Source organism: Protobothrops mucrosquamatus, unplaced genomic scaffold (assembly GCF_001527695.2).
Source record: "Protobothrops mucrosquamatus isolate PMUCROS unplaced genomic scaffold, P.Mucros_1.0 scaffold653, whole genome shotgun sequence".
In the NCBI taxonomy this organism is placed as follows: domain Eukaryota; kingdom Metazoa; phylum Chordata; class Lepidosauria; order Squamata; family Viperidae; genus Protobothrops; species Protobothrops mucrosquamatus.
In genome coordinates, this window is record NW_015386942.1 from 561,977 (window position 1) to 585,403 (window position 23,427).

General features: G+C 42.4%; 1 protein-coding gene across 1 annotated transcript in view; it reads right to left on the reverse strand.

Moving 5' to 3' along the window:
- Window positions 1–4,068: 4,068 nt before the first annotated feature.
- The window catches only part of LOC107289191 (ubiquitin-like modifier-activating enzyme 1), a 43,086-nt gene continuing 23,727 nt past the window's right edge, over window positions 4,069–23,427 (reverse strand). The window contains exons 17-24 of the mRNA XM_015817896.1: window positions 22,908–22,961; window positions 22,135–22,324; window positions 21,818–21,927; window positions 17,347–17,433; window positions 16,822–17,016; window positions 8,450–8,551; window positions 7,136–7,230; window positions 4,069–4,537 (exon numbers count right to left, since the gene is read on the reverse strand). Coding sequence (XP_015673382.1) covers window positions 4,387–4,537; window positions 7,136–7,230; window positions 8,450–8,551; window positions 16,822–17,016; window positions 17,347–17,433; window positions 21,818–21,927; window positions 22,135–22,324; window positions 22,908–22,961 — 984 coding nt within the window. The 3' untranslated portion in view covers window positions 4,069–4,386. The remainder of the gene's footprint in view (window positions 4,538–7,135; window positions 7,231–8,449; window positions 8,552–16,821; window positions 17,017–17,346; window positions 17,434–21,817; window positions 21,928–22,134; window positions 22,325–22,907; window positions 22,962–23,427) is intronic.

A 23,427-nucleotide genomic window follows, 5' to 3' on the forward strand; every position in this document is an offset into this window, starting at 1 on the left:
AATGAGGTCCTGTTCTAGGATCTGGTATTAAAAGTGAAATGGAAGGGGAGGAGGGTTCATAACGAGGGTCTTTGAAGAGTGACGTCTATAGCCAGCATTGAACAGAAGGCTTTCTGTTCATTTAGCAGTAGACAGTAGTTCATTGCAAGCTAAGAAAGAGAGTGCAATTTCAAGACTCTCCAACAATCTTGAATTACTCCGTTGATAAATACACTCTTTTTAATATGATGCAAAAGCTACTGCGGAGAACAAAATCAAGATCTATACTTAAATTTGCCACATCAATGAACTGCACCCTGAAAGCTGACCCAATTTTGCCATTCCTCAGCAGCTACAACTAGATGTTGGGTAGCATTATCTGCATGTAGCATTTTTATACACAGCCAATACAATATATATTTTGGTAAATATGTAAAAATATAAGTTTAAACAAAACCCAGTAAGCGGAGTAGTGAGGCTTTAAAAGAATATAAAATTCAACACGGACACTTCTATAGCAGTTACTCAAATACCATCAACAAGGAGAACTGAAGTGCTTTAATGGCTTTCATGGAATAAAAGTAAGAGAGAAAAGGGAAACAAGCTTATATGGTATTTGAAACAGCATCTTGGACAGCTTGAAACCATTTGCATCAAAGATGCACAACTTGATAGCCCCGGGTCTCTTGCGGTTCCTTAACACTTTGTGCAGGGCTCCAAAGATAACCAACAGCTGTTTCTAAAATGATAATTATTAATACACTAGGAGGAGAATGTGTCTAATAGATGGCTAACTATATTTCAATTCAGTTAGTAGGAAATTAAATGAATTGTGGTTTTTGTTTTGGTTTCACCTACCACTTTCTGGCAAAATGTCTGGCATGCCATTTAAATCCTACTCGGCTAAATTGTACATCCTTGATCTTTTTCTCAAATGTTATGTTTAAAAAAAAAAGTAGAAGTATAGCAATTCTGATAAATCTGGTTTCACAGCAACTAGAATGCCATTGGGTTTGGTGCATGGCGTTATTCCTATCCAAGCAGACAAGAGAGGGTTTCATGGGATAGAAAGTAAACTGGTTCACAAGAGAAATCCCCAGGGAGGATTTTAAATGGTGAATTACATTGTCTAGTCCAAAGCCTTCTACTCTTCAGCTACATTGGCAAATAGCTTTTGTAACTCCTGGATAGCACAGCCATATTTGTTAGGAGAATATGGGAGTTGCAGTAAAATACATTATATGCAGTATTCTTGACTTGATTATCTACTTCACTTTCTGCGTTCACCTGATACAGTGACTCTTAAGCTAACCAGGAATGTTAGGTTTACCCAAAATACTTGGTGTAAAGAAGCAAAACAAACAAGGTTAAAACTAATACATACAGTACAGGTAGTCCTTGACTTAACAACAGTTCATTTAGTGACCATTCGAAGTTACAATGGCACTGAAAACTGACTTAGGACTTATGATCGTTTTTCACACTTACACCTGTTGCAGCATCCCCCTGGTCATGTGATCAAAATTCAGCCATTTGGCAACTGACTCATATTTATCCCGAGATCAACTTCTGTGACCTTCTGACTAGCAAAGTCAATGGGGAAGCCAGATTTACTTAACCACCATGTTACTAACAATTGCAATGATTCACTTAACAACCGGGGCAAGAAAGGTCATAAAATGGGGCAAAGCTCACTTAACAACTATCTCACTTAGCCACAGAAATTTTGGGCTCAATTGTGGTCATAAGTCAAGGACTACCTGTACTCACGAATTTTCGAGTTAAACTTTGATACAGAGCTATTCTCAACTCCGACTAGAAGATTCCAGACGAGAGAAGGCAGAAAGGCTTTGTTTACAGCATGCCACATATATGTGCTTCACAGCACGGTCGCACATAGGGAGGCTCAGGTACGCCATTTTGGATGCTATCCAATCCTGTTTGTTTGCTGATCTTGTGGTGTTTAGTTTGTATTTAGTTTTTCTTTCTGTAGTAACTATGAATTACAATATGTCTGGAATTAAAAATAAGTGCCACTTACGTATAGTAAGAACTGTACTGTGTATGTTTTCATAGCTAGTTGAATTTACAAACAAAATTTACAAACAAACAGCATCTTGAAATGTAACCTGTTTGTAATTAGAAAACTGGCTGTATTATAGCATGTTGTGTGAATACATCCACCTGCAATTGTCTTCAATCCTGTGAATATAGTGAAACTGGCTTAATCAGTTTGAGGGAAACAGGAAAAAAAGCTGGAAGAGCAGAGGAATTCTCTGCCCAGCCTAGGATTCAAAGGCAGTTTTATTCAGAGTAGGGCTATTGCAGAAACGACAAGGCATAATTTCATCATCAACTCTGTCTCATTACTTTAATGTGTTGCTAGCAGTTTACTGTAAACAGAAGATGCAATTTGTCACAGGGCAATTTGCCATAAAGTGCAAAATGAACCTAATCTAAAGCATTTCATTTTAATTAGAAGTGAAGAAAGGAAAGCCACTCAGTTATCTCCATCAGATGTTATTACTAGTGCTGCCTGAGAAGTTTCACAGGAGTGAAGTTCTCACACTCTTTCTTAAAAAATCAAATCACAAACACGGAACTGTCAGCCAAGTTTGTTCTAACAATTCTTAACATTATAGGCAAACTCCTATCTTTCTTATCAGAAGGAAAATCAAATGTGAGAAACCAAGTTCAAAGAGAGCTGGATGTTTCAGTAGGTGTGACAAAAGATGATGATGGAATTACAAAGTAGCAGTTTTACAAATAAGCTAGTTCTCAACTTAGGACTGCTCACTTAGTGACTATTCAGAATTACAAGACTCTCCTAAAAGGTACTTGCAATTTGGTTCCAAAGTTACAACAGCTGCTCCCTCCCATAATCATTTTGAGACCTCGGCAACTGGCCTGCATTTATGATCATTTGCACCACCTGCAGTTGTGTAACCCCAATTTACATTTTTGTTGAAAACCAACATTTACTTCTGGTTTTTTTGGCAAAACACCCCATAGTGAACAATAGCTGCACTTAACCGCTGCAAAAACCAGCTTGTATAATCAGGTTGATCACATGATAACTTATTTTACGACCATCATGACTTGTGATTATAATGGGCAGACTCCATTACAGTCATAAGTTGAGGACTACCGGTATCTATAGAGCTGTCACAACGAAGATGGATCTGAACAGCTAACAGAGAAGTGGGCAGAACAGCTAAGACTAATGGGTGGACAATACAGCAAAAGCAGTTTAGGAATAATTGCTTACAAATACATAAGTTTCTTCTGGATCTATCTACAATAGTGGAAGCAAAGAGCTCTCCTTCATGAAGTTCGGGTGGCCAAAATCAGGAAGGCTGTGGTTTATCCTGAAGAGCCATGAGCGCTATCAATTCCATTGGTAACAATGTGTAACAAGGGAGAACACATATTTTAAATGCAAGATGCCCATTTTATCCTTGGTATCAGTACGCAGGGCTTGAAAGAACTCCATAACTTTTAAGTACAGAGACAGTAGTGAGCTAGATGAAACCCTTGCATGAGGCAGCTTCTGATCTTCCTTTCGGGCATGCATAATGAATGATTTACAAAGTCTCATTCATCCCCATGATAATCACATTTTACTGTAAGGGAAAAGATAATGGTTTGCGCCATGCTGCCCAATCAACAATCAAGGCATTTAAGCTCAGATTTTGCCCTCAACTACAGCACTAAATGGTGCCTCCTAAATATTTCACAGTACTCCAGGGCCTCTCTTCCCATTGCACTTATTCAAAACACAGAGACAGCTGAAAGCTTGAAGGTACTCTGGTTGATTATTGCTACATGTAGCCCAACGCTGTCTGCACTAACTGGGACTGGCTTTCCAAAACCTCTCCTAGTGTGTCCCTCAAGCGGTCTCATCTACAGTATACTAGTTGAACACTGAAGATTAGGTCTCTCGTTGCCAAGATAATGAAATATCCCATCCTTTAAGGCAGATGTTCCTAGCTTGGGGCCTTCCAGCTGTGTTGGACTACAATTAGCCTAATCCCCACCCACATTTGCAGTGCTGCCTATAAATCATAGACCAACACTCAAGGAAGGTGCCAGTTCAATAAACTTTCTGGCAAAGCAAAACAGTTTAATGTAATGTTGTCACACACCCAACTGATATAGGACCATAACAAGACAGGGTACAACAAAAGAAGCTTGGTAGATTGCACTTCATATTCATTTCCAATAAATTATCAAGGATAGGATGACTTCTGCAGGCATATTTAAGCTGATGCATTGGAGAGGACACATCACCTTCATCCGTTCATCAAAGCACATTCTTGCATTAATTTGAGTTTAGACCAGTCACTTTCAGTGCTTCTGTCTGATTTAGCGAGATTGCTTCCCTTCTGATCTGTTACACAAAGTTACTTATTTTTGACGACTCGTTGGTTGAAGCATGATATGGACAGGTGGTAAATCATCATCAAGTTCTTCATTTTCACAGATCATTGACAATTCCAAAAGATGACACTCCTTGGGGATTGACTTTCCAGTGATTTTGTGAATCAATTCTGTCAGGCTTAGAAAGTAAAAACAAAAAGTGAATATGGTGCCAGGGGAAGGACTGAGCATCAGTCTTTTGTCACTTGATGTAGTGAAAATATAAAGCATGTGTTTATAATAATTGCATGGTAGAATCGATATGGGAAGTGTGGTCAGAACTGTAGTGGGAAATATCTGACACTACATGGGGATTTGATTTCATGGGCTGCTTTTGGCAAAACCCTGAGATGCACCAAAGCTTCTTAATCAATCGTATCCCAGTCTGGTATTCTGCTTCTCCTACAGTAGTCAACAGAATGCATTTGAGAAACCCTCAAGCAGGAAATGAAGGCAGCTTCTCTCTCTCTTTACTTAGCAAGTGATTGCTGGAGTACGTGATGCATCCAATTAGCCAGATGTGGAGCGTGCTTCCTTTTCCTGGTTGCATTTGTTTCCCAATGGTGCTGAATGGTGCTCCAGAAATAGGGACTAAAATTACGTTAGCCTCCATCAGGGTGCGGGAACACCTCACCCTCTCTCCCCAAGCTTTTATACTGGAGGTTGGACTAGGGAATATTTCTGAGCAACGGCTTCCAGGATCCCCCTACCTTGGCCATGCCAGCTGAGGTTCTCAAGCAGGCACAGGCTCTCTCCACCTGGTACCTCAGCCCTCTAGAGCGGAAAGCAAGGCAGGCGTTTTGCTCTCTCCTTAGGAAGCAGAGTGAGAGTGGAGCTTCTGCCTGGAAGAATCTGTATAGACTGATTTGCTTGCGAAGGGGGTGTGGACAGAAGGAAAGTGAGTGTGCTGAAAGCAGGAGAGCTGCCAGGGAGTCTGGAAAGATTATAGAGCGAGAGGCTACAGTTGCCTCTGGTTGGCAGAAGCCCAGAAGGGCCTGCTTGAGGCTGGGATGAGCTTTGTCTACCCCAGGAAGTTGAGGAGGAGGTGCTGACAGCAGGATGTTTACCCGGCATGGAAGGGACGGGACATTAGAGGCTTTGCAGCTGCTGCAGATACAGGACCCAGGCTGTACTTGTAGGGGCCCTGCAGTGGGGTAGCCCTGGCCTCCCTATCCTTCACTCCTGAGGATCCCTCGGCCAACTGGCTTCCTAAGCACAGCTGGACAGTGTGGGCTGTTCTCCAGCCAGCAAAACCAGGCAAGCGGAGGCCCAGACAGAGCAGATATTCAACCTCAGCAATCACAGAAGGAAGAAAGATGGAAGGATTCCCAGAGATTGTCTGACCAGGCTTTTCTTTTATTGGGTCACCAACAGCCTCCCCCCCCCCTTTGTGTAGAATTAATGGAAAGAGACTCTGATAGCCTGGGAACCTTGTCATAGTTTAATATTACACTGAGATTTAACTTGTTTCATTTGGTCTGTTTTTATATTCTTCTGCTTTTAGAAATAGCATTTTAATAACTGTAAACTGTCATAGAAGCTTTTTTAGAGCTGAAAGACAGCATCACAAGTGTGTGTGTGTGTATACGTATACACACACACACACACACACACATATATACATATGAATTTAAAGCTGGGTACAGCCTTTACAGATGGGCCTCCAAACTAGAAGTCTTTTCTGTCAGTTCAATTCATAAAACCTTTCCCTGCCTTGGTTAGATAGAGCCTCATCAACGGCTCTGCTCTAGTAACCACAGACTGAAGCTATGAAGATTAGGGTTCTATAATATCTCTCTATGGATCACAAGAGGCCTTATGAAATGTTGTTCATGCAGGAAGGAAATCTCAAAACGCTCATCTTTGGTTATGATTTGTTAAAAAAAAAAAAAGTTTAAAGCCAGAGAGCCCACATAACAGGTTTTTAACGGCCAAAATCTACAGTGGATTGGTTGATGATATATAGCAGTGATGGCAAACCTTTTAGAGACCGGGTGCCCAAACTGCAACCCAAAACCCACTTATTTATTGCCGGGTGCCAGGTGGACGTGGCCCACTGGGTGGGCATGGCTGTGGTGGTCATGGCAGATTGGGTGGGTGTGGCCAAGGTGGGCGTAATCATCTCGATGTTGCTCGTGGGGAGGGACGCCTGTAGGGGCTGGGCAGGTTTGGAGGAGATCCAGGGGGTCTCTGGCAGGTGGGGCGATGGGCAGGAGGCTCGTCCTACGGGGTGAGGCAAGGCGAGGCAGGGCGGGGGTGCCATTGTCACAGGGCAAGGTGAGGCAGGGACCGTGGCGGCAGTTGCCTGACACCATCAGCCCCTGCACACAGAGGCCAGCGAGTGCATGGGTGCTGGGATGCATCCGGCCATGTGGGACCTCGGTGAGTTAGCAGGCAGCTGGTTGAAGAGGGACGGTTGCAATCTCCGGGGCATGGCGCGCGTGCCCACAGAAAGGGCTCTGAGTGATACCTCTGGCACGTGTGCCATAGGTTCGCCACCACTGATATATAGTGAGTAGGATAATTCTTTTTTCTGGAGTCTGTGAGAAATGGGTTAAACTAATAATACTAAAGCTACTCCATTTAAACCACGTTATTACTGTATGTGTTTTTTTGGGAATCTAAAATTAGTCAGTATGGAGAAAGGCTACAAAAAAAGAGGTTGGGGACAATTTGTAGCACTCAAACTGCAAGTTATTATTAAATTCTTAAGGAAATATCTCCGTTAAATTCCTACCAGACAGGAGGTTGTTGCTCTACGGTCTGCTCTTCCTTATTATAGAGGGTGGCTTTCCCAAACAGCAACTTCCGAGGCACAAGATCATGCTCCCTCTATGAAAAACAGTCAACACAGTCAATGTCACATTAAAATCCTTTTAATTGAAGACCACTAAATCAACATAATGTTGGAAAAGCTGAGGAGAACACAGAAAAGATCTATAATAGTCTTCTTTAACATGGTGGCCTGCAAACATGTTTGAAAGCTTCATAACCTGCAACTCTTACCTAAGAGTGAACTAATGAGTATAATGCTCTTCAAAATGCCGCATATTTTTTTTACTTAGTATGCAATGAAAGACTAACCTAGCTATCTCTTGGAAAATCACAGAACATCTATCTGGAGGGTAACCAAGTTTGAAAAGGGTGAGCTGGAAGAATACGATGACGGACAGATGAGTCCAATACAGGACATCCAATTGTGGGGATGAAAATGAAAAACAATGAAGAAGGATTAAACAAGCAATATGTATGAGTTAGGACAAACCAGGCTGCAAGACATGAGTGTACTGGGAGCAGGAAGCATATTAAACAGAATATTGGCTAATCAAGAAAATGGCACTGAGATAGAATGGGGACATCCCATAAAGCAGACATGTCAATCACAAGGCCCGGGGGCCGGATGCGGTCCGCGAAGTGGTTTTATGTGGCCCGTGAAGCCAACCTGGAAACAGTGAGGGAACGGCCTCCTCTGCCTTGGCCCTGGCCCAGGCCGGCCGGGAGCCAATATACAATTTTGTGGTGGCCATCTTGGCGCTTGCCCCAGTCCCACCCCCTTCTGTCAGATACCCTCAGATCTGTCCCACTCCTGCCCAGGCCCCCACAGCACCCTTGACGCGAACGATGAAGAGCTGGCCATGCCCACCCAGTAGGCCACACCCACTCCAGCCACGCCCACCCAGTAGGCTGCACCCACTCTGGCCACACCCACCCGGCCCCCCAAGGGCAACCACAATGCTGATGCAGCCCTCAATGAAATTAAGTTTGACACCCCTGCCATAAAGCCTCTGTATGTGAAATACTGGATGAAAATCATCTTTATGTTTGTTCACAAATGAGGCTAGATGTAACACTGGAAAGCCAAATACTGTATACACATTTAGGGAGCTATGCCCAGACATCTCTTCCTCTGCACAGGAAAGGCAACCCTGCCTGCTAAGGAAGAGGAAAACCTTCTTACTACAGGAAGAAGTAGAGGAAGGACTGAACACCCAAGATATGCCCCTGGGCACTTACCAGAATTTGCTCCTGAAATTGGAACAATTGTCTTTACCTGGATATGATCACAGAAGTCTCTCAAGGTAACAACTTCTCCTTTGGAATTAAAACCAGGCACAGTAATTCTGTCCCAGCAGCTCCATGTCTTCTGCCGATACTGGGAAGAAAACAATTTCCAGAGAAATAGCAAGTTAAGGGTTTTTTTTTTTTCAACGTACCACAACAAAGAGTCTCGGGGCACTTTAAAGCTAGACATTGATAAGCGTTTGTGAAGTCTACTTTATCCGCAGCATGGAGATCATTTTTTAAAAAAGGTCTGTGTGAACAGTCCTAACCCAGCTGGTACACTTCAAGAAAATTGCAACAGGCAGCTTTCAGAAAAGCCATTTCTTAAAGAACAGAATGAGTCAAGCCTTAGATTCACACTCTTAAATTGTCCTGCAACCCAATCCTTTACTCATTTGGAAATATATCCCAGTGGGTCTTATATCCAAAGTTATAAGCCCAACTATATTTTCTAGGGTATAAGATCCATTGAAATGGGGGAACTTAGTGCTGAGTAAATATATTTGACATTGCAGCTTGAAGGAACCTTACTGGTGGACTGGTAAATTCAGTGATCCCATATATTAGCCCCAAGTAATCTGTATCACTAGACCACTTGGATCATTTTAGTAAAACAAGGGGATACAGAGGAGGTTTCCCCCCCCCTCTAAATTATGAACATTATGTCTCGTTCAAGATCTATTGCTCGTTTTCTAGTGAGATGTTAATAACAAAAATAGCTGTTGGGAATCTTATAGCCAAGGACCTAACAAATTCAGACTGTTCATCTTATCAAAAACAAGGTTAAGAGGTGAACTGATTGTTAATATACCTTCAAAGAAGAGGTTTTAGGTATCAAACAGCGGCTCTTTAATCTAACCAAGGGGAACATAAGAAAAACCAATGCAAATAAAAGATAATAACTTGACCAATTCTAATCAGGCCCAGCATTTCAAACTGCAAGGAAAATTAATCATTGCCACCCCAAAAGCCACCGTGATGCTGTAGTTGAGAGCATTTGATTAGGATAAGGAAAACCAGAATCACATCGGCCAAAAAGGTCATTTTCCTTTCAACTTCTCAGTTACCTCACGAGGTTATCAAATACTAAAACACACAGATCTGAGAGTCTTCGAGGAAAGGCAGAACAGAATTCTGATAAACAAAAATGGCAGGCTTCCAATGAAAACCAGTCCTCCTCCTGCTGAAAAGACAGTTTAATGTATTCAAAACCAGGGGGGGAAGATGCCATAATGTATAGAGCAGAGGAAGTCATTCCTCTTGCATGTCCCATGGGAAGCCAACACTGGATAATCTGGCTCATTCCAGTCTGTCTTCTCATCTCTGGATACACAAACTGGATGCAGAGCGCACAGAGAGGACCCTACAGGGTTCTCTTTTACTTGTTCATGTTCTATAGCTTTCTATTACAACACAAAGACACATTGAATGGATCTCCTGACAACATACAATTATCCTTTTCTTCATAAGAGGCCCCAAAACTTGCCGACCTCTTTGCTCTTTGCATTGTTGGCCCTAGGCAAAACAGACAAGAAACATCCCATCTAGTAACAAGGGAGCCATTGGAGCTGATTACTAGTTCATGGTAGGAAGTGCCCTCACTGGAGGGAAATTTGGGGGGTCAGGCGGCACAAAGGGATACTGTCCTGGGCAGGCTCACTGGTCAGTTAGGGAGGAGCTGGCTTGGACTGTATCATTTCTCTAAGCCTCCCAAGCAAATCCTCTTTGTTTTTAGAAATGGCAGATATGGACAATTTTGACTCCCTTATCTAAATCCAAGAGTACAAGTAATCCTCGACTTATAACAGTTCATTTAGTGACCATTCAAAGTTACAGTGGCACTGGAAAAGGTGACTAAGGACCATTTTTCACACTTACAGCCTTTGTAGCATCCCCATGATCATGTGAACAAAATTCAAAGGCTTGGCAATGGAACCGTGACTGTTGCTGTGTCCCAAGGTCATGTGATCACTTTTTGCAACTTTTTGACAAGCAAAATTAATGAGGAAGCCGGATTCACCTAACAACCATGTTACTAACTTCCCAACTGTGGTGATTCACTTAACAACTGTGGCAAGAAAGGTCGTAAAATGGGGCAAAATTCACTTAAGAAACGTCTCACTGAACAACAGAAATTTTGGGCTCAACTGTCATCATAAATTGAGGGCTATTTGTATTAGCATCTACCAAAGCTTCTAGATAACCCTACTAGATTCCTGCTTAGAGCTCTAATAAAAGAAGTCACTTCTTCATTGTGGCTACCTAAAAAACTATATCCCATCCCACTGTTCAATCAACTCTTTTTCAGTAGGGTAGGGGTAATGTAGCTTCAGTGTTGTTTTGTAATAAAAGAATATTCTCATTTATTATTTATTTAACTTAGATTTCTAAACATGTATGTATGGTTCAATGGAAATATATATACTTTGTAATCCTTTGACATTTTTTTCTCTTTTTTGTGCATTTAGTTTATTGTTTTCTTAGGTTGTTTTCTTTTTTGTGTATGTGTGTATACTGTATATTGTTTTCTTAGGTTGTTTTCTTTTTTGTGTATGTGAAGGCTTTTTTATGTATGAAAGTTGTTAAAAGATTTTTTTTTTTAAAAAGGATGGAGCTGTACCCATCTCTCTTCCTCCCCCATGAAAAAGGAATGTCAGGTTTATTGCTCTTTAACATTAGCAAAATTTAAGGTGACCAATCTCTTTAATTTTAATCATAAAGGAAAATTACGGGACAAACCAAAACATTATTGTTCAGTAATATAAAACATGGGTAAGGGACAGGATTGCTTCCAAGAACTGGGTCTTACTATAACTTTTTTTTTTTTTTAGGCTGGATGATCTCAGTAGGAGCAGGACTAAAATCCAGGACTCATCCTGCAATGTTGTAAGACTTCCTAGAACACTTTGAATTTTCCCTACCCTTGTACAGAAGGGGGGCAGCCAAGAGCCATTTTTACATGCCCCAATGGATCACCCATAGAGTAGAGATGGCTGAAGCCATTCTCAGTTATCCTGCATCTTCCCACTAGAAAGCACACAGCAGCCAAAACAAGTCCATTTCTGTAAACATTAGAAACAGACCACTTTGGGTTGCCCATTTTTGTCCTCTATGCTATATTTCCATTTTGGAAGCACCAAAGCGCTTCCTTGGTGAAAAGATCAACCGGTGACATCACCTTTATCCGGGGGATACCTAGTTGGGGAACTCCTTTCGTATCCCTATTCTTTTCCCCAATGATGAAAATACAAAATGGGGGAAATTGAACTGTCTCCACAAGTGCTCCACTGGGTTGCTTGCAAAGGCGGTTTGGTGCAGGAAGCAGTTGAAAAAGAGCCAGCTTTGCAGGAACTTGAGATGGAATGCATGCAGCTGCCCTTGTTGTGTATGTGAGCTTGAGTTTTTAAAAGGCCTGTACACCCACGTTTCCTCCATCCATAGGTTCTGACTAGATCAAGCCCTGCCATACTTACCATCTTCCATGCATGCATCAAATCTAAAAACGCTTTCTCTATGCATATACCTACACACACACAAATTCTGAGACAAATTTGGACTGGTTGCTGGACCACTTCTATCCACACAGGTGATATGGATATATTGGAACTCCTTTCAGAAGAATCATCCCTCTTCCATCTATGGGTTTCGCTAGTAACTGAACTGTGTTAGCAATGGTTCCTGGATTTACAATTTGAAAACAAAGAACTCTTACCTAATTTATTTCAAACCCACGTAGAAGCAAATGAAAAAGGGAATGGGAAGAAGGAAAAGGAACTCAAGATGCACAGCACCATCAAACAGGGAGTTCTAAATGAAAAACCATCATGTCACTCAGATTAAATCATTGTACATAAGAGAATCCCTAAATGGTAGAAAATAATTCTTTAAATGCCTATGAGGCGAATGAAGCTTATGTCATGCCACATATGGGAGGAAACTCAGAGCCAAAGTTCGTCATCCTGACCATTTGGGTCCATATGGCCTATTCCATTTGCTCCTTTACGTTGCTAGTAACAAGAATAGGTTTTCCTCTTTCCTAGGTGCCATATGGCCACTTGGCCTCTCACACTTGCTGGGAAACCTTTACACCTCCTGTTCATCTCTTCCTCTTCTCTTTTCTCTGCCTCTATATTTCTACAGCCAAGGGACTAACCACAGACAGTGGGAACAGTGGAAATCAAACAGGCCCCATCCATAATGCCAAAAGATCACTCTTCAAAGCCAAGGCTGCAAGGAGAAAGGAGTGGGTGGACCATGTGAAGATAGGAAAGGAGAATATTGAGGTTCCAAGCTAATCATTGTTCCCCAAACTCTTTATTCCCACGCCATAGCATTGTTCTTTCTGATTTTCTCTACTCGAAGTCTGCCTTGCACAGTTCTCTGAAATGTTGTTTCCTAGCCCATCCCCATCCCAAAATCTGCTCTAGCATGAGAAACAAATTTCCAATGAATGTATGGTGGGGGGGGGGAATCCTTTGGCGCCAGGATAAGAGCTGCCTTCCCCCAATCACCAGCCCTTGCTAACTAATGACTCCCATATGTGGCTTAATCAACTCCACAAGTTCTTGGATTCAGTACAGCTCTCCATTCCTTTTGCAAATCTATCCCCCCTTCCCATCTCCTGATGCTGTTCCTCCTTTTCCTCTCTGAGCCCTCCTCTCCGCTCTTTCCTCCCTTTCCTCTCCAATTTCACATAGGCAACTTCAGGAATGAAGTCAGGATTTAATTCCAGGAGTTTATTCATCCCTGAAAAAGAAGCAAGATGGATGTTCCTAAATAGCCCTCAGTTATAATAAATACAGACTTGCCATCCTGTCTTCTCTGTTGCTGTTCTCTGATACGTTGGCAGTGCTGAGAAAAGTGGTGGCAAGATTTCAGATCTCTAGGACCTACTTTGTTAGCAGAGTTTTGAAATCCATCAACAGCCCGTCAAGTGGATGACTTGAGTGGGAGTGATGGTAGTGAAAAGAGTTAATGAGACCTCTAATCACAGACTCAACCTAATTACTTCAGAGGGTAAACAGTTCAGTCAGAAACCTTTGTGGCTTTACTGCAAATCATCTCATGGGAGTAGCATAGGTCAGTAAACCTTTCTACCGCAGTGTCTTCCAGACATCTTTGACTATAACGTCCATGATTCCCTGCCAGATCTCACACTGATGAGAATCCCAGTTGAACATATCTGGACAGTGTTTGGAGACAGTGCCTCAAAAGGGAACCGTTTGCTTTCTGTGATTCAGTATCCCTCTGCACTAGATTTGCAGAGAAAGATTCCACTCTCAAACCCAGGGGAAGAGCAGCCCATCCTTCCCAGCACAGAGAGCATGATGGACTAATGGTCTCACTCAGTATAAGGTGGCTTCCTACATTCCAAAGATCCAGAGATGCAACTACGGAGAAAACTCCCAGTTCTGGCAATCACAGATGTGGCCTCTCTATTCCATCCTTTTTCCGATCAAGTCTGTTTTTGAGAAAGTAAAGAGGTGCGAAGGCAAACTTCACTGAATCCTATGTAAAACTATGCAAAGGGGGCTTCAAAATTGCACAGTTAAAAACATCGCCTTCACATCTGCCTTCTGAGCACCACGGCCTCTAAGCTGCTACACTTGGTAGAGGCACAATCCCTCCACAGCTGGATGAACTATGGCTGCAGAGAAGATTTTTCAAATTCAAAATGTCACAAACTTTCATTACCAAGGCCACCCCCACCCCTTTTCACCACAGAAGTATTGAATCTCTGGTCATTGCAGGGGCCATTTGCAGAGCTGTGCTGTTTAGAAATCTGAGATACCCTTTAAAAATATACAACATTTGGCAATGCTAGATGGCGGGGGTGTAACCAAGCCCTGGGGCCATGCAGCATGATCTGAACCAGGAGGGAAGGAACAGAGGCCTGACAGCCCAAGCCCTGCAGAACTGACCCCCCCCCCCTTTCCTGCTGGCCCTCCCTTCTCCTACCAATCTGGTTCCAATCTGTGTTTCCTGTGTAGCAGGAAGCCCCAGCCTCTCACTCCATAAACTCAAGACAAAAAGGCCTCTATTCAAACAGACGCTCTTAATTTAGCTTCTTGCTCTTTCCACTCGCCCCCACCCTATTCTGGCTCTGGTTTCTTTCTCCAGAAAAGGGAGCTATTGCAAAGAAGCCAAGAATAGTCGCAGCCCCAGCCATAGAGGGCCAAGGCAATTTCCTGGGGGGTGACAACAGTAGAAGCAACCCCAAAGTCCCAGCATGTGTATTCTGGGTGAGCATAAATATACCTCCTCTGCATTCATGCTGGAAAAAAGAGAACAAGAATGGCAAAGTACTTTAAAAAGAGTTGCCAGGAAGAAACCATGCCATAGCATATATTGATAGCTCAACAGGAAGGAAGGAAGGAAGGAAGGAAGGAAGGAAGGAAGGAAGGAAGGAAGGAAGGAAAAAAGGAAGGAAGGAAGGAAGGAAGGAAGGAAGGAAGGAAGGAAGGAAGGAAGGAAGGAAGGAAGGAAGGAAGGAAGGAAGGGGATTGAGTGAAGAAAAGAAGGAAGGAAGGGGTTTGAATGTGCAAAACTCCATCTTTAAGCTAGTCAGTATTTAGAAAAATCATCTAGAAATTCCAATAAATGCAGCTTAATAAGAAAATCAGAAACACATAATAAAAGAACCTCATATACAAATTATCTGTCTGGTGGTGGATCCTGTCCTAGAAAGATCCATCATTGACACTGGTAGGATAGTGGCATAACTTCAATACATTACAGATAGTATTGATTTAATGTAAAAAGTTTCCCTACAATAGCTTATACCTTTGCCCACTACTTTTTCACTGCAAGAAGGTATTTTTATAGCAATGTCATTTATTCTACTATTATTATCCACAAGAAACACTTTGATGGCAAGAGAGGATACATCTGCATTCTAATGTTGCTCTGAAGATATCTGTGAGACTTCTGTGACTTATCTCTGAGAACAAAGATTGGACAATGGTATAAACATGGGATATCTAGGATGGTATAAGGACTTCTGCCTTGGCCAGGGTGTTGGACTAGCAGGCCTCCACACTAGAAACTGTATGATTTTATGGTTCTGTTAACATGTACTCCCTTTCAGCCACAGCACCATTTCAGCTCGGATTTACCTTGACTTTGTTGAATCTTGCAGTGAAAGCCCTTCATCATATCTGGGGAGCAAATGAATGTGTGTGGAGAGATTCAGGGCTGGCATTAGTGGTTTCTTCCAAAAGAAAACACTGTGGCTGGTGCTCCAGATTGGTGTGCAGCTTAGCACCAGCTGTGAATGTCAGCTGCAGGTTAAAGACCACTTCCTGTGTCTGACAGCTCTCAGGCACCTATCCATCCCTCTCCTTCTGCACTGCTGCTGGCTTGATACACACTCCAGGCATCAGCTTCTGAAACTAGATCTCCTTCACCGTCTGTCTGCCAGAAGGGGCTCAGGAAAGGCAGGGTCAGCAGCAGCTGAGCTGAGCAGAGCTGGAGCAGCTTCCCCTGCCCCCTCATGTCAAGGCTGGGCAAGCAACTCACTTCCGGTGCCCAGACAAGATGGCACTGCATGGAATGGGTTGGCAGCATCTGCAGCCTGGACGTCATTCTCGCCCACATGCTAAAGAGTCACCTTCGGTGGCTATATACAGTAAATTTCAATAATAAATAAATAGTAAAATAAAAAAAATAAAAGATACAAGGCAGCCATTCTACCTTGAATCTTTGCTGCCAGAAACACCCAGAGCAATGCACTATCTCTAATTAATGCCGTAAACCCTATTTCCAGGAGGGGACTGTGGCTGGAAGCTGTAGCCAAGAACAGGAACGCATGCCAGAAGATCAAGTGCTTCATACTTCCAGTTTTCATTCTTCTGTTGGAATGTCTGGAGACAGGCTTGTGCCAGAAAAATCAGCAACTCTGTCATGACAGCCTTTAGTGTCTTCAAATATTCCAGCAAAAGTGCACAAACAGAGGGTGTGTCACCCATACATCCAAATGATCACAGATGCTTAGTGCCAAAGCCACCCTTGGGATTATTTTTGAGCATGAAATAAGAGGGAACCATTGCTCTCCCTTCCCTCCTTCAATGTAGAAAGATTACTATAAACTAAGATGGCCACCAGCATCCATGCTGCTACAGAAATTACATGTTTACTTGTACAAAGCAATTTGATTTCTGTTCCAGAATGATTTGGCTCCTAGCAGTACAGCAACCCCTTGCTCCAGCCTTTTAGACATCCAGGTATTCCAGAACGCCTCTGGAGTTCTCCCTTGCTTGTTCTCATCTTTGACTTGCACACAAAAAGAGACCCAACCAATCTCCTCCCGTTTTCAAACTATGATGAATTCAGAGCCCCAAACAGGATCACCACAGGCCTCACCTTGTACACTTGTGGACATGGCACAGGCTGGGAGCGACTGAGGAAAGGCTGAGAGAGCTGGAGGAAGTCATGGCGATAGGAACTGAGATCCTTGTGCTGCCACACTAGTTTGTAAAGCTCCAGGCAGGTCAGGCCAGCTACAGCAGCTGTTGTTGTGGCAATAGCAGGTACAATCCGGCCCACAATCCTCTTGGCCTATTGAAATTAAGTTGGACAGAGACCATGAAAATGATGGGAGAGAAAGCTGCTTCTGACAGGAAGGAGTTCTGCAGGTGGCAAGCACTGGGGAAGGATTTTCTCCACCACCTCTGTTCCCTTGATAGCCCCCTTCTCCCCAAGCTTCCAACTTTTTCCCCTCCCACTCTTGAGCAGCCTTGTGAAGAAATAACCTATGGACTTCTTCTAAAACAGCTAGAACACATTCCAATATCCCCATTCTCAACTCTCTATTTTCTGTCTTTCACTTATTGGCAAAATTGGGGGTGGGGGGTGGGGAGAGAAACAAAGCCTTCCCACTGGCCTCACCTGGAACTTATCCACTGGAGAGATGCCATAGTTCTCAGCTCGCAGATTGGCTGCATGCGTGATGAAACTCAAATGGGAGTCATTATCCTGAGGGACCAACAATGGGAAAATCAGTCTTAACCAGGAAGTGGTGGAAGTAACAGAAAGGATCTCAATAGGAAGGAGACAAAAGTGATTGTAAGCCTTACAAAAATCAGGAAAAACAAAGAACAGTCGGGATTGGATAGTCTGTAAAGAAAAGGCATAAAATGTGGTGACGGGGGTAGATATGATGTTTGGAGGGTTTATTTTTAGTAAAGCAAAACAACTCCAATGACTGCAAAAACAGTGTGCGTGCAACGCTTTGTGCAATCTTGGAAAACACTGTGCAGCTGAATAAGTTTCCATAGTCCAGAGCAGACGTAACACAAGGTTGCCCTTGACTCAGTTAAGGAATTGTGCCCTCGAGTCTTTTTCCCTTCCTCCTTATCCTCTTTCTTCCCATGCGACAAACCCATTTCATAATTTTTTTTTTAAAATGGTTGCTCCTTTTGTCTATCCAACCCATATCAAGGTAACATTACAACAGGCACTCCCAACTGGATGTTTCTGGAATACTTTTGAATTGGGAGGAGGAATTCGGGTGGGAGATGGGAGAAGGTGAACAAATGAAAAAAGGAACTGTAGATCATGAAACAAATTGTATAAAAAATACAACACAACAGTAGTTTAAGTACTGCAAAGATAGATTGGTGGCCTGGTTCATTAACAATTAATTGAGAAGAGATAGAAGACCACCCATTTTTATGAAACACAACTCTAGACGGCTTACAGTAATATTAAAAACCAAAGGAACGGTAAAGTCAAAAGCCCCTAGTGCCTTAACCAACAATATCCGATCTAACAGACAATGTGATCACCGGACCTATTCCAATTCCTGGGGGAAAAGCCACTCTCTGCAGCTTTCCGAAAGGCTAAAAGGGTGGGACCCTGTTGGATCCCAGGAGGGGCAACCCACTGAGCAGAGACTGCTATGGAAAAGGCCCTATTAGCTGGCAGCATGTAGGGGAAGGGAACATGCCCTCCCAATCTGACCTGGTGGAGAAGGCAGATACCCTCAGGGAGAGGCAATTCTACAAGTAACCTGGTTTTGTGCACGCAGAGTTTAAAAGAGATAACCAACAGCTTGAATTGCACTCCCCCCCCAAAAAAAGAGAGAGAGAACCAATGAGCAAATCAAAGTACACCACTGCATTCTGGACAAGTTGTAACTTCTATGTGGTCTTCAGGGGTAGCTCCATGGAGACACATCGCAGTGGTCCAATCAGGAAGTCCTAGTGTGCAGTGTTGCTCTGTCAACAGGTAACTACGTCTGAACTAACTAGGAAGGTTGCAAATGATCATGTTATGCAGCAACAGAAGAAGAGTATCAGAAAGACAATGAGAAACAGGACCATCAACAGCTCATTCCAAAGCACCCCACCCACCCTCTGGCAAGAAATACATGGCTGTGAACCAGATTACGGGTAGTCCTCAACAGAAAGCAAAATTTCTGTTGCTAAAGACAGCTGAAGTTGCTAAGTGCAAGTTGCAGTTGTTCAGTGAGTCATGTGGTTGTTAAGTGAACCTGGCTTCCCCATTGATTTTGTTTGCCAGAAGCTCCCTAGGAAGGTTCTTCTTCTTCTTCTTCTTGTGCCATATCCGTTATTGGACGTTGGCGATCATGTTGGCAATCCTGTTTTTATCAGCAACCGCACGAAAAAGTGCTGCTGAGTTTTGTCCAAACCAGTCCCTTAGATTTTGAAGCCACAATATTCTTCTTCTGCCTGGACCTCGTTTGCCTTCAATCTTTCCCTGGAGGATTAAATGGAGTATGCCGTATTTTTCTGGGTGTCGCATCACATGTCCGAAATATTCTAATTTTTGTTTTTTAATTGTTTTGATGATTTCCCTTGGCTTTTCCCGGCAGCTTATCACCTCCTCATTTCTGATCTTGTCAACCCAGCTTATACATAACAGCCGCCTGTAGATCCACATTTCAAATGCTTCTAGTCTCTTCAGGTGGCCTTCTGTCAGAGACCAACTCTCTACTCCATAAAGCAGGATAGAAAAAACATAGCATCTTGACAAGCCTGATTTTCAGTCTTAGGCTTATGTCGTGACTGCAGAAGACCTTTTTCATTTTGAAGAATGCTGTTTGGGCTTTTTCTATCCTTGTCTTTACTTCAACGGCTGCAACCATCGTAAATGTATGCCAGCTACCAAACACCCAAATTTTGATCATGGGACTGTGCGGCTGCTGCAATGGTTATAAGAACTGGTCACAAGATACTTTTTTCAATGCTCTTGTAACTTGGAATAGTCACTAAATGAATGGTTGTTAAGTCAAGGACTACCTGTACACGCTTTCTTCATGGTACCCCTCATTCTTTGGAACACCGTCTCTCAGTTCCGACAGACCCTCTCCTGTTAACACTGTAAACAATTTAAATCTGTGCTATTTCAGTGCGTCTTTGGCCTCAGTTGGTCTGAATGAGGGCATCCAAACTCTGGCTACAAGATCTGTACTGTTACATTTTATATTTTCTTTTATGTCCTAATGCATTCAGAGCCCTTCAGCACTGAGGTGGTTTATAAATAATGTGAAATATATACCTACAATTTTAAACTGTTTGCGTAATATTGTAGAATGGATGACAAAATGTACCTGAGTCCTCCTTAGGTACTTAATCTGAATTGCATGATGTTTTGTGCTTTTAAATAATAATATTGCTCTCTTCTAGAAACGTAAGAAACTTAAATCCTAAATGTCAACTCAGTGATAATATAACTCAGGACTCCAGAAACAGTAGCCTCCAAAACATGGAAAGGTCAAAGCAACTAAACCTGACTGGTAAATGAGATTTCTATTAGGAGCATTTGACAGCAACTTTCAACTGAAATGGCAATATATGGAAAATATTCCACCTTAAGTAAAATCTGGACCCCAATCCTGGCAGCTGATGACATATTTGGATATAATCCCCACAAGATTCCTACATTGCAACTGCATTTCTGCAGACAAATGCCCACTGTATGCAAAAAGTTTGGCTCACAGCAGCTGTGAGCCTGTTCCAATCTTCCTCTGCACACAAGGAATATCATTCAATCACAATGTTCTCCCTTACTAAATAAAACAGACTTCCTACTGCAAGATGTGAGCAAACTGAGGAAGGCCGTAACTCAGTGCTTGAAGGGTATTCTTTGTACACAGAAAGTCAGCTCTGCTTTCATTATCCAGCTTAACTTTCCTTTAAAGAGTCTCAGATAGCAAGGGTGAGCAAAACCCTTGGCACGAACCCACCATTTTCCCAAAATGTTCCACATCCTTATCATTTCACGTTCAAGCACCTTCCCGTTCTCCCCTCCCCGCCATTCTCATCTGCTAACCCCAGATTAGAATGAATTTAGACCAACGAGCCTTCTGACTTTATTTTGACTTAATTTTATGCATGGCTCAGAATTAAGTCCGTGATCAAGAAAACTTAGGTATGCCCAGGAATGTAGCCTTACCAACTCAAAAGAGCAGATTATCCAGATATGGTTTGGTTCTGATATAAAGACAAATAATTGTTCTAAGTAGCATGCCTGAGTCTTGAAGTCACAAGCTCCCACCTCCTTTTTTGTGGGATTCCATTGCAAATTCAAATCAAGTCAATGTTTATTGTAGTCAAAGACCACAGCAAGTTTAAAACACTCAACGGATATCCAGTTAAAGATTCTAGAAACTACCACACATTTAATATGTAACTTAGCAGCCAAAAGCATGATTATTTCCTTTTTTTTTTCTCTTGAGAATTTTCTTCCGGAAGGAAGGCCTTAATGTTTCCTCTGAGTCCATCTAAATCTTACCTACACATTTAATTTACAAATAAATTAAGGAAATCATTAGGTAGTTATGGGAAGTTATGCTGTCAAATTGACCTAAATTCAGGCTTATCTAGCTTTCGTTTGGTTTCTGCCCATTTATCATGCCCTGGCCTCACCCACTTTTGGGAACAAGGATTCCAGCACATCAGTAAAGTCCAAATGCTTCCTTCAGCCTAAAAGAAGTTGCTCAGCCCACTTCAGGGTATCCAATGAGTTCTCAGTGAAGGTGAGATTCAAAACCAGGAGCCATCTGATTTGTAGTTCTGTCTTTGAGTCACAATCCTAAATCTTGTGTACGTGATGCAAAGGAAGTGTTTTTTGTAACTCAACATTTGAACTCTGAATATTAAAAAAAATCATGTGGCTCTTGTTCATACTTGCCCTGGGACAATGGGAAAATCAGTTCATGAATCATCTCATAAAAGTGCTTTAGCTCTAAACTGAAATTGCCTGGTCCAAGATGAAGAAGCATTGCCAGAACAGTCACCATTGGCATAATGGAGTCATACGTTTACTCACTGGCCTTCAAGGTCTACCAAGAAAGAAACACATAGCAAGATGCAATAAACAAGCATATCCATACCTTGCCAAACTGAAGTGGCTCCATATGACCAGGTAAGAGGGCATTGTCTTTTTCAAGCTCCTCTCTTAACTTTCCCAATTCTTGCTTCAGTTGTACCAGCGCTGACTGATCTAAAAGGCATATTTGGAGCAGCCCAAGTAAGATGATTGATACGGGATGAACAAAACATTATCTGCTTGTTTAAAGCCTCTTATATAACCCTTACAGTTCAATGATAACCTCCACCCACATCTTTGATGAGATCAGCAGAAGGATCTTTGGGAGCTAACCGAAGCAGTTTAGTTTTCTAACTATCATTGATCTTATCGATTTCTTACCAGTAGCACTTGGTAGTGTTGAAATATCTTCATCAGTAACAGGGATTTTCATCCCTTGACATGGTTGGAAGGATGGGAGATGCATATCACGGAGGACTTGGAAGGTAATAGCTTTATCTTCATGAACAAGCAGCCCGTGTGTCTTGGCAAAGAGGCGACTGGCAATCACAATGAAGGCCTCGTGGGTGGGCTATAACAATCCAAAGATAGCTTTAGCAGAGGCAGTACCAAATATATCCCCTTTTCTCACTGCAGCTCTAAGTTCTTGTTTCTCATATCAGCAACTGGAAGCATTGGGTGCCCCTTCAAAAATACGTTCCTTATCATCCGGCTAAACAAACTCTCTTGTGTTGTGATCAATACATCACATCACCATATGCAGCTTTCTACTATGTCTGCAAGAAACAGTGGATTCAGGGACTGCATTCCAGTGCATCTTGAACCCTCCCTTGAAACATCCAAGGCAAGTTTGAAACGAGCTAGTTTTTCTCTGGCTGATTAGACATTTCTGGATTCATACCCTTTTCTTAGCTATTTATTGTGAGTTGTTTGCCACCTATTTCTAGGAAACAATGAAAACAAACAATCCCCATTCATTGAATGTGTGTGCGTGTGTTCATGGGAGTGAATGTGTACATTTACTTTCATCCTTTTAACCTTAAGATGTAAATGGTCACCCAACAGTGGAAATGGACCTTTCCTTGATGATGCTTACTGAAAAGGCAAAATCTGCTCTCTTCTAGAATCCCCAATTCCCTAGCTGAACAACTCACATTGCTGTAGTCAAACTGGAGTTGGTGGGGGCATGGAAGTCCAGAGCTTGTCTCCTGGGGACAAAGGTAGATGGGGTCAGTCAGGAAGCCACATGGTGTGCCAGAAAGAAGTTCAAGAAAGGAAACTCTACTGACCAAAGGCTGGAACTGAGCCAGGTAAGTTTTGCAGCCTGAAGGGAAGAGATTTAGCCATGGAAGAGAGAATAAGTGAAGGGCTAAGAAACAGTAGATGTGTGGCTGGAACAGTAGATGTGTATCTGTACCTTCTATATGTCTTACTTGTATATATTTTAATTACTCCAAAACATCCAGGGCTTACTTCTGACAATAGTGTTACATTCCATTCAGAGCAAAAATCATTTTCAAACGTTATTGCATGCTGATTTACAAAATGTGCTATTTGAAAGGGCCAAAAAAGGTTATACAAAAGGACAATGCTTTATCATCCAAAAGATGGACACATATAACCATGGCAGTATCACTTTCAGTAACACAAAGTACACAGTGAGGAAAAATGGGG